This window comes from Bicyclus anynana, chromosome 19 (assembly GCF_947172395.1).
Source record: "Bicyclus anynana chromosome 19, ilBicAnyn1.1, whole genome shotgun sequence".
In the NCBI taxonomy this organism is placed as follows: Eukaryota; Metazoa; Arthropoda; class Insecta; order Lepidoptera; family Nymphalidae; genus Bicyclus; species Bicyclus anynana.
Window position 1 is genome coordinate 6,778,849 of NC_069101.1, and position 11,656 is coordinate 6,790,504.

Below are 11,656 nucleotides of genomic sequence, written 5' to 3' on the forward strand. Positions count from 1 at the left end.
ACTATGTAGCCCCAAAGTAAGCGTATACAGTGTAGCCTGTGTTATGGGTACTAAGATGACTGATTTATCATATTATACATTTATATATTACATAATTATATACACCCTGACACTGGAAAGCACCCATGCTCATCACACAAATATTTTCCATTTATGGGATTCGAACCCACGGCCGTGGATACAAAGAGCAGGGTCACTAACCACTCCGCCACTCGATATTAACATCTTTTTGCTACCTGTAATAAGTTTTGCCTATAAATATATAGATAAAATAACGACGCCAAGAAGCTCGTTAAAATATAATATTAAATTATTATATCAATGCTTAACTGTGATTTTTATATAAAAATAAACATAAAAATGTCTGTCGTAACGTTTCACATTTTATTACAACTGTGTCAGCGACATATGGTCCAATGGCCAATAAAAATATTTTTGTTTTCCGTTACGTGTAGCGATGGCAGCGAATCGCATATTCACAACGGACTCTATAACTTCCGTATCCTCGAAAAACGGCTGTGAAAAATATTTTTTGCGAATTGCAATTGTTTTATTTTTTTTTCAGCATTTTATAAATAAAAATTACAACGACAATTTAATTTTATAATTACTCTACTACCTGGTGGACTTCGTGTCCCAAAAAGTCTACATACTACAATACAACAAAAGAGTTTTCGATTGTTTCTTTGGGTTTTCCCATATACATTTTTGACCTAATTTACATACAAGACAATTGTTCTTAAAAGGTCTGGGTTTTTAAAAGAAAAAAAACTCTATTGCATATTTTGTATGCCATAGCTACATTAGATACATCAATAAATACATTAAAAATAACTAAGGCGGTTTTGCTGCTTACAGACCTCGCGTGATTAAAAAAAATAGGTAAACATGTTTTTATTTTCAAAACTATCCCAATCCCTAGTTAAATTCGCACGTAGGAACTCATGTTAGAGTCCGTAATTGACACGTATGTAAACAAAAACAATGTTAAACAAAATTCGTTACAGTAGCACCAAAAGTTTCCTCACTAAACAATTTTCATAACGAACATTAGTCACGTAGTACGTTATAAATTTTGTAGCTACAAATTTATTATGTTTACAGTATCAAGGATGAAGGAGAGAACGTGACCCGGGCACCCGGGCACCCAGGTACAGGTAGCAACACAAGCAATAATTCAATCAAACCAGGCTTAACCGGGAACCGGTAAGCGACAACCGACCGCTCCTGTTTACCGAATACCTGCCACCTTCGTGTCGCACACTACATCGTGTTGGTCTAAGATCTGGCATTAGAAATATATACACTCATCTGTTACTTTTTAGTTACGAACTGAATGATAGATAGATTGATAAAAAAATCTTTATTTTGCTATCATTCACGAAAAGCCGACAAACCCATGTGACAACGTCACCGAGGTCCGACAAAATACTCTCTACGTACGTTTCACCCTGAAACCGGAGCATCCTCAGGAGATGTTAACTGTACAACGTGCAATTGCACATTACACGCGAATGATAGCGAAATAAATAAATTTTTATCTATTCATGAACTTCCATAAAATACAGTCAGACAGTAACAAAAATTAAAAAAAAATACGCGTTGAATTGAGAACCTCCTCCTTTTTTTGAAGTCGGTTAAAAAATCAATGCGATTTTTTGTTGTAATTTTATAACTCAAGGCTTAGGGCTCACCTATCCAAACCAAATGTTTAGGCTTTGTTAGGACTATTTGTTTGTTTTTTTATGTGAAGTTTGCACAGGATCGGTCGAGCGGTTCTTCATTTATCACATTTTGTGTGTGTGTGTGTGTGTGTGTTTGTACCCCCTTTACGCTCCGACTACAGAAGCGATTTGACTGAAATTTGGAATGGAAATAGACTTTACTCTTGATTAACACATCGATGGTTCTCGCGGGTTTTATGAAAAACTGAAATTTCACACGGACGAAGACGCAGGCATCCGCTAGTATTGCATATTTTATTTATTTCTTATCCCAAAAAAATAACAGATGAGGGTATACATTTCTTATGCTCGATCTTGTACTATATCGTATACATAATGTCTTAATTACCCATTACAACCAGTTCACGTAATTATAGCTCCTAATATTAGGATGGTTGAACACAATTTCGTATTTCACGCAAGATCATAACGTCTTAACTCATGAGCACAAAGCCTCAGTTTTATAGGCTGTTATAATGAAAACGTACACGTTTTTCGTCGCCTATTTGATTGCATTTGTGAAATGTAGAGACGAGGACAAAATTTCCAAAGGTTCGTAATTTGTTTGTTTTGAGAAATAAACACCTGACTGTATTTCCTAGAACTTTGACCGAAGGTTACCGTGTGAGTTGAGAAAAATCCACAGGTATTTAGATCGGTTCTGGTCAGTAATTTAACCAAGATAAATAAGGTTAGGTGAAGTAAGTGTAGGATACGGCCCCGCGGGACTCGTAATGGATCTGTGAAAACTACGGTAAAAGAACTTAAGAGATCTCGTGTCCGACATTAGATTTATTTCCAAGATTAGAAAACCTTAATCTTTGGAACGTCTGACAATACGAATGTGTGTCTTAGAAATTTATATGAAGAAAATCGATTTATTTATCTGAATTTTGAGAAAGTTAAAATTGATTAAATTGGTTTAAATTGAGTGGTTGTCAAGGGCATTTTAATAATAATATTAAAATGCTCTTGACAACCACTCATTGGCATTGAGTAATAATTTTTCCTAATAAGAATACTAGAAACAGTAAAAAATATCAGCAACGAAATTTTATAGTGGAAAGAATCTAACATTATCACCCAACGCGCTAACACACATTGGAGCAGCGTGTTGGGTCTGAGCTCCATATCCCTTCGCCGCACTGCTCGTGTGCCTTCAGCCCTTAGGCCTTGTCTAACAAACATACAAACAAACTTCTTTAACATTAGTGCGATTTCCAGCCTGTTTCTGGCCCAACGAGGTATACGAGCCATGCTTCGGCGGCTGCGCGGAGATCTCGTGCGACAACCCGCACAATCACCTGCGGCCCTGCTACCCGTACTGCGAGCCCGGCTGCGTCTGCGAGGAGCCTTATGTGCGCGACGATCGCACGCACCAATGCGTCTTACCTCAAGATTGTTCCCCGTACTGATTATTATTATTTATTTGTTAATACTTTACTGAACAAAAAAATATAATTTCGAAAAAGAAATACAATTTCGAAAACATAGTATACATGCATGTGCAAAGGCGGGCACAAAGAATCAACAAACATACACACACACACTTACACACAAACTTTCGCCTTTATAATATTAGGGTGATTTTAGTTATTCACCGATAAGATAACTGCAATCTAACTCAATGATAGTGAGAATACTCACTACTGTCTAAAGATGGTAGCGAAGTAGCTAAATGCCTCAAAAGCTCAAGTTAAGATGGTAGCGAAGTAGCTAAAAGCCTCAAAAGCTCAAGGTAAGATGGTAGCGAAGTAGCTAAAAGCCTCAGAAGATCATGGTAAAGAGTCAGTGTGAAATCCGAAAGAGCTAGAGATCCGAAAGATCCCCGACAATCATAACATCCTTGCACAAGTCGTTCGTTTAGTTGGAGGGGGAAAAAGTATGCCTATTGGTGAAAAAAGAGCTACTAGGAATAGGTAAGTTGTAGGTAGCATAAAAGCTTTGAAAATAAGTAGGTACAACTCACACCTCTGACATGCTAAGCGGTTCTAAAATAAATCTTAATAAAACATAGCTTATATTCTTCCAGATAGTATCGTTGATAAATAGCCACCAGTACAAACATTTGTTGAATTAAAATAAATATATTTAGGACGCTTAAAACAATTTTGAATATAAGTAAAAATCACACCTCTGACTTGGTTCTTGAAAAAATGTTATTAGAATCGCTTAGCTTAAGTTCTTCTTGTTAAAACCACATAAATAGCTGCAGTCCAAACATTTGTAGAATTAAAATGAATATTTTTAGAACGCAGATGGGGATACCAGTGCCAAGCCGAAGATCACCAAAGCCACCAGCGCCTCCAAAAACTGTTGACAGGATCCAAAGAGGTCACAGTAACAAGAAAGAAGACGCCATGGAACTGAGTGACATCGAGCCTATCCATAACCACGTGGATGAATTCAAACGAGCCGCAGAAGTTTCCAGAATGGGCAACTATTTTAACATTGTGATCGCTCCACCACCCATCAAGGCGCTTCAACCGAGGAAGATGATACAGAACGACCAGCAACGAATAAAATCAAAATATTAATACAAAAGGGATGATGACAGTTGTTTAAATCTATCCTTATCTATCTCTATCTCTATCTATCGTTCCGGTACGATGCCGTGTTAGAAACCGAAAGAGGTGTGGATTTTCATCCTCCTCCTAACAAGTTAGCCCGCTTCCATCTTAGACTGTATCATCACTTACCATCAAGTGCTAACTTGTAAAAAAAATCCTGATATTTTGGCCGCGGCGGTAGCGGCGACGCGAGCGGTGGTGTCGCCGAACTCTGGTGTTGTATCAAATAGTCCAGTCTAAATCGCCCGTTTCCCGTACAGTTAGACGAGTGGTTAGGAAGTAGACATACAATCCTTGTTTATTTAGGTACATATAACCAGATTTCACAACATTTTATTTTTTCTTTAAGACATGTATCAAGAGCTGTATGCTGAATGTACAATGATGCCAACTGTAAATAGCCACAGGTTTCTTTTTTTTATTCTTTACAAGTTAGCCCTTGACTACAATCTCACCTGATCGTAAGTAATGACGCAATCTAAGATGACATCGGGCTAACTTGGTAGGAGGATGATGAAACCGCCTACCCGCCATACTTGGACCAATTAAGAAAACCTCAAACCTCTTTGTTACTCTTTAACGCCGCTACTACAGAAGCGATTTGGCTGAAATTTGAAGAACACTCGACTTCCAGAATTTTTATCATATTGAATAGCTAAAGTACATACTTTGAAAATCATTTACATAATATCTTCTCCATTTATGGAATTCACTTCATATACAGGTTATTTTACAAAAAAAAATGTAAAGCATTAGAATAATGTAAACGCCCAATACACCTGTTCGCAGTTTTAAAGTACAATTAATTGTAAATCATAATTAAGTATTATAACTAATTATTATAAAGGCGTCAGACTTTTATACTCTAGATTAAATAAAAGAATCTATTATTCACTCTGTGGTTCATATATTTTACGGAGTTGTTATAAAAGTAAATAATTTACCAAGTTAAAATAAAATTCGTTCGTTATCAACCCATATTCAGCTCACTGCTGAGCTCGAGTCTCCTCTCAGACTGAGAAGGGTTAGGCCAATTGTCCACCACGCTGGCCCAATGCGTATCGACAGACTTCACACACGCAGAGAATTAAGAAAATTCTCAGGGATGCAGGTTTTCCTTCACCGTTTGAGGCACGTGATATTTAATTTCTTAAAATGAACACAACTGAAAAGTTGGAGGTGCATGCCCCGGACCGAATTCGAACTCACACCTTCCGAAATCGGAGGCAGATGTCATATCCACTGGGCTTATCACGGCTGTGAAATAAACTTAGATAATCCCAAAATAATAATAAAATAAAAATGTCAAATAAAATTAAACAATTCTTCCATTTAGAAACATAAAGGTACTCGTAAATTGGTATGACTCGTTGGAAACAAAATAATTTTTTGCAATCGCTAATCACATCCGCCGTAGTTTACTTCTTTTATCAAACAATCAAGTAATTTGCTCGATTAGCCTATTCACGGTACTTTGGAGCGGAAAGCGAAATTGTTATACCTAAATGGACTGACAAGAAAATGCGTTATCTATTAGTACTGGCACTTTTGCTTTGTAAGTTGTTTTTTTTTTAATTTTTTTGCGACCATTTAATACAATACGTATAGACACATTCATCATCATCATTAACAACCCATATTCGACTCTATGTTGAACAGGTCTCCTCTCATACTGAGAGAGGTTAGGGTAATAGTCCACCACGCTGGCCCAATGCGCATTGGCAGACTTCACACACCTAGAGAACTAAGAAAATCCCAAGGTATGCAAGATTTCTACTGATTTTTGTTTACCTTCGCCGTTTGAGACACTACTTAAAATGCACTATAACTGAAAAGTTGGAAGTACATAACCTCGGACCGGATTAGAAACTACGCCTTCAGAATCGAAGGCAGAAGTTTTATCGACTGGGCTATCACGGCTACAATAAAAGTATATCATTATTACAAACGTGACCCGATGAATAGAATTGAAACGCCTTTGAGCCACTAAATAATATGATAAAATTGCGACATTTACTTGAGATCATTATATTTTTTTATAAACTGAACGAATGAGTTTTCACAATACTAAATTCTTTCAATGAAATACATTTTCAGATAATATAGTTACAAACGCGAACAGACCAAATCCCTACGATTACGGCGACCCCGATGAAATCAAAAGGCATTCTTTTGTGGACGAGAGGCGAAATTGGAGAAAGAAGGCTTTATTAAAACCGTTCGACCAGGACCACAAAGACTGGGATGACAGGAGATATGATCGCGACATTCCGGTATATTCGGACGATCCAGAGCCGAGACATTTCGGAGGGTTGGAGGGACAGCGCGAGATGGATCCCTCCGCGGCCGTGTATAGAGGACAGGGGCATTACGAGGACGAGGACAAAATGAATATGCTTCATAAAGCGAGGAGCGCTGAGGTCAGACACGTGCCATCCTTTCCGTGAGTACCCACTTATTGAGAACTTATTAACTGAGTTGACATTTTTCACAATGTACCTATTACGAACGATGTAACTGCCACTATGTGTATTCAAAATTCATTTATTTCAATTAGGCTTAGTTTACATGCACTTTTGAAACGTCAAGTTGTGTCATGATTGGTGGTAAGTAAAGTCGAAAATTTAAAATTAAACTTACGAGGGTTCCAAAAGCCCCTTGGTCTGAGAAGAGCCCTCAAAAAACTCGGCCAAGGTTTATATTTTTTTGTTTACCACCATTTTAAATTTATCGCTAAAATAGCGGCCAATTTCAGCGCAAGGCTTTCTTCCTTACAATAGAGGAGATTTAAGATAGGTTAGGATTTAGGTCTAAGTCAGACCTACCACACTGCTGCAATGAAGGTTGGCGGTCTAAGGATTACTCTTTAACGATCACTATCAGTTAAATGATGACCGGAACCGACGGCTTAATGTGCTCTTCGAGCTACGGGAGAATAAGTGTATAACTCCAACCATCTTCCCATCGGGCTAATAATTTGCACTGGAAATTTCTTAAGGTGCTGATAGACCTGAGAATTCACGAAGAGCGAGCGAGCGAGCGTCTGGCCAGCATTCTATCGAGCGTTCTGGCGAGCATTCTATCGAGCGTTCTGGCGAGCATTCTAGTGAGCGTTCTGGCAAGCATTCTAACGAGCGTTCTGGCGAGCATTCTATCGAGCATTCTGGCGAGCATTCTAGCGAGCAGATTTGCTTGATCGAATCGAGTGTTTGCTAGAATTCTCTAGATGTTCGTAATTAATATTTGACTCTATGCTTGGCTCGGCTCGTTGTTCAGTTCGACAAATATAAAAAAGGCGAAACCTTTCGAATAAAAATTAGCTCAGTATTTCATAGCTCGACCCAGGACTCAATCCTAGAACCTCGTTATCCGAACCCACATAGGCTAACCTGGAACAACGAAGCAATTAAGGCTGTGTGAGTTTTAGGATTGTAACAAGAAATTGATAATCTTGTGTATTATTAACTTACCGACTTCAGTCGATTTATAACTATGAGTAGTTAACTTTAGATGGGCGAATAAACATTGATGTGACTAAAGGTTGTTTATGTTTACATCATGTCAGAATCTGTCTGACCCATTTAATAATATGTATTTGAGTAATTAACTAAGAAGAATATTATTTTTGTCATTTTACAATTTCTTCATTCTGTTTCAGAGAGAAAGAGTTGGAAAAGAAAACTGCTTTTACAATGACCTGCGAAAGGCAAAATGAAAGGTATAAAATGTTATCAAGCTATGTAAAGCTTTAGCAATTATGAGATTGTTAATAAGTCTGGATTATTTGAAATGAAAATGGCTTGTCCAGTAGTCTACTCATTTTAAACAAGCCAGACTTATTTAAAAATTCAATTCCAAATCTTTATTTTTGACTTTTAGATTAGGTAGGTATTTTTAAAAATTTGTCAAATATAATTTTAATACTCATGTTGTTAGTAGATGCTTTATATAAAGGAGCCAAGGGCTGTGCCGCTCTATCCATGTTAGATGTACTCTTCTACAATCGCTAAAGCTTCGAATATTTAAAAATGTAGTATGCGGGGTACAGACCTTCAATTTTAACAGTACACTTAAATATCACAACTGTAGAGATAAATCAGAAAACTGCACATTTAAACTGTCAAAATATCATTAGATAAAACTGTACAGTTACTACTGAAGGTCTGTATTTCGCATTAGAATGTCATATTCGTGTAATATGTTGATCACGGGACTTATCGATAGCAAATTCTTGCACTGCAGGGGCTAAAATTACCCCGTTTGATGAACAATTAGGGACATTAGGGTGAGCGTTTATCTATTTTGCAACAGATACGAGCCATGCTTCGCCGGTTGCGCCGCGGTGACGTGTGACAACCCTCGCGAGAGGCTGCGTCCCTGCTACCCTTTCTGCGAGCCGGGGTGCATCTGCACCCAGCCGTACGTGCGGGACGACCGCACCCACAAGTGTGTGCTACCCGATGATTGCACTAAGTGAGATCCTCCTCCAATCCCTTCACTTTAGTGTAAACGTTCTTTAGTGTACGCACAGCGCAATTATCCCACCAAATGAGCTCTTCATCACTATCAGCATTTTTAATGGCTTACTACAGAGCATTCACTTTTTAGAAAGAAAGGGATTACAAGCTTTGACAATGCTCTAATAAACGTACTTAATGTGTTAATGGTTGACTGAGTAATGATCACTTTATGATGTTAATGATAATAATGACAGTATTACTCTGGATTATTGAAAATTCTTGGAAAAAATTAAAACGTTATATAACATAAACCAACCAATGGTCAATATTATACTTAACACAGAGGTTTACCAAAAGACTAACGTTACAACTTTTCGCTTTTAATTTTCACTTTAAATTTTCTTACCCCAAAGTTTAACATATACTTATAGCTGACCTATAGTATTATTATCCGTAATGATATTTTTATAACTCCACAGTGTAAGTTACAAATTAGTCTATACAGTTATTGTTATACAGATTATAGATAGAGAGAGCTCTATCTATAATACCGTGTCAGATAAAAAGAGATTAATTACAACTTACAATGTCGGCATTGTAACGTCTGACACGATAGTCTAGATCATAGAGAACTATCATAGTATTTTCATGTTATCTAAGACTATCTAAGACTAAGGTTAACCCGTCTAGCTCCTATTCCTGTAAAATGTAACATTCACAAATAATGTGGCTTTCTTCAACTTCTTTTACCAGTAAAAGAAGTTTCAAAATCCGTTTTAGTAGATCACAAATTACCCCTTACAATACCACACACCTTGCCTACCAATTAATAATATTAGTATAGACTAATAATGTATCTAGACTATTGGCAAAGGCTCTGCAATGTGATCCATTTACTTAGATATAATTGAAGAAAAACAAATATTTAATACAGATATCTTATATAAACTTATAATATATATGTTAGTTTATTTATGCGACACGTATTGTGTTCTCTTTACAGAGGCCTCAAAGGAATTCCTGACCTCGGCGAAGACTCTTAGAAAACGAACAAATATCATCGCTACACACAATAGAGGCAGCCCTACGTTCTTCTGACATTGAATATCATATTCCCTTCAATGATATTCTATACGATTTGTATCTACTAAAGATCTAGTTTCTTGTTGTAATGTAGTTCAATTTAAGATAATATTATCATATGTAATTTTGAGGTACAAATTATTTCTTATTTATATTTTTACAATTAAATTATATACTATTTTTAAACTACTAAACAATTTTACTTTACCTACCCCTATGTTACCCCATGACTACTAAAGATACTGAATAATTGAAAGGACAAAATCCACCTTGGTAACAATTACAATTTTCGAAATATTATATTTTAAAATAGAGGTTTTATATAAGCGACTGATTATGTAGAATGATTAAATGTGGGAATTTAACGACGAAAGAATACTTTTTTATTATATTAATATTAAAAATCTTGTTTTATTTTATAATCAGATGAATTTGAAACATAAGAAAAACTGCAACTGTTTGACTGCACATAAAGGTCGTGTTTATTTCCCTATTACCTACCACCACAAAATTAAAAACGACATCAAAACAAATATTAAAGAACAATCAAAACCAATTCGTTAGTACAATGCGACATTGTTGAACTTCTACAAAGTGGATAAAAAATCCATTGTTCAGTAGAATGTGTTGCATTGCTTTTTTTGTTTCGTTCTTATAATTCACGCTTCCTTTGTGTCGTACTTTTTCATTACGAAGATACAATTTTAAATTCCGCAAAGACTGCAATTTTTGTGCTGCTCCCTGAAAATAGATTTCACTGTGTAATGGTAGACGTTGTAATCTAACATTGTAAGAAAATTGGTTTTCGTAAGAATAATAATTGTTTTTAATTTTTAACTGTTTATTTATTAAACTTGTGACGTAACATTTTGTATCACAGCATAACTTGTAATTGCAATTTTTGAGTGTTCTACGAAAACAAATTTATTGCCTTCAAAACGAATTAAACATAAAATGATTTCAGTATTGTGGTTTGAGAATTCATAACAATTTTAAATATTTTTTGAAGCGGTGTTTTATTTAATCATGCAGAGGACACTGATTCTATTGTTGCTACAAATTTTACGACCATCCTGCATTTTAGGTGATGGATCATTCGGTAAGTAATTCGATTTGATATAATTTAATGTTTTAAATAATTGTGGAAATTCAGCTATATAAATTTTAACAACACTGCAAATAACCAAGTAAGTTTTTCTGAACAGTGTTCAAATAATCTATTTGTGTATAATACGTATACGAAATTTACACGTAGAACATTTATCATAAGTCATAATTACATCTGTATTATTTATTATTATAATTGCATACAAATGTAATTGATAAATATTTTTTTTCAGAATGCGGTGATCACGGCAGATTCGAATACTGCATCGACGAGATACCAGGTTGTGTAATCGGCTGCCATTGCCATCCAGGATATTATTTTGATACTGAAACGAAAATATGCGAACACAAGTATTTGTACTATTATACGAACCAACATAATAACTTAACACAGATATATTAAATAGTTTTATAATATAGAATTTAAACTATCGTGAGTGTTATTCATATTAATTGATTATGAACCACGTAACTAAGGGCCCCGTATGAGTTCGAAACTAGTCGGGCAAACTCACGTGAGTTTTAGTCGTGTTTCATAATCAATTAAGACTAAATAGTTCTTAATATGCAACCTATAAATAGTAAATCTGCATTCTTCTATTTACTTTAAATAAGAAAATTTGTTTTTACATTTATTCTTTAAAGATTTTTTCTTTCTTTCCAGCTCAAAATTGATTGAACATCATAAACGGGGTAATGTGGTTAAGCTGGC

General features: G+C 35.7%; 1 protein-coding gene across 3 annotated transcripts; it reads left to right on the forward strand.

The window, feature by feature from the left end:
* Window positions 1-2,167: 2,167 nt before the first annotated feature.
* LOC112049552 (uncharacterized) lies at window positions 2,168-10,018 on the forward strand. 3 transcript variants are annotated; one of them, XM_024087493.2, is made up of 6 exons: window positions 2,168-2,276; window positions 2,949-3,132; window positions 6,392-6,737; window positions 7,953-8,012; window positions 8,606-8,767; window positions 9,758-10,018. In XM_024087493.2, the coding sequence occupies exons 2-6, from the start codon at window positions 3,081-3,083 to the stop codon at window positions 9,795-9,797; spliced, it is 660 nt and encodes a 219-aa protein (XP_023943261.2). In that variant the 5' UTR covers window positions 2,168-2,276; window positions 2,949-3,080; the 3' UTR covers window positions 9,798-10,018. The 3 variants fall into 3 exon arrangements, with proteins under 3 accessions (XP_023943261.2, XP_023943277.2, XP_023943270.1); XM_024087502.2 differs by lacking the exons at window positions 2,168-2,276; window positions 2,949-3,132 and adding an exon at window positions 5,564-5,849; XM_024087509.2 differs by lacking the exons at window positions 6,392-6,737; window positions 7,953-8,012; window positions 8,606-8,767; window positions 9,758-10,018 and adding an exon at window positions 3,976-4,298.
* Window positions 10,019-11,656: the final 1,638 nt, after the last annotated feature.

Coding starts and splice junctions, on each gene's coding strand:
- LOC112049552 (XM_024087493.2), top strand. CDS start 3,081: ATGTGCGCGACGATCGCACGCACCAATGCGTCTTACCTCAAGATTGTT. Junction 3,133..6,391: donor TTACCTCAAGATTGTTCCCC/GTACTGATTATT, acceptor ATACATTTTCAG/ATAATATAGTTACAAACGCG. Junction 8,768..9,757: donor CTACCCGATGATTGCACTAA/GTGAGATCCTCC, acceptor TTCTCTTTACAG/AGGCCTCAAAGGAATTCCTG.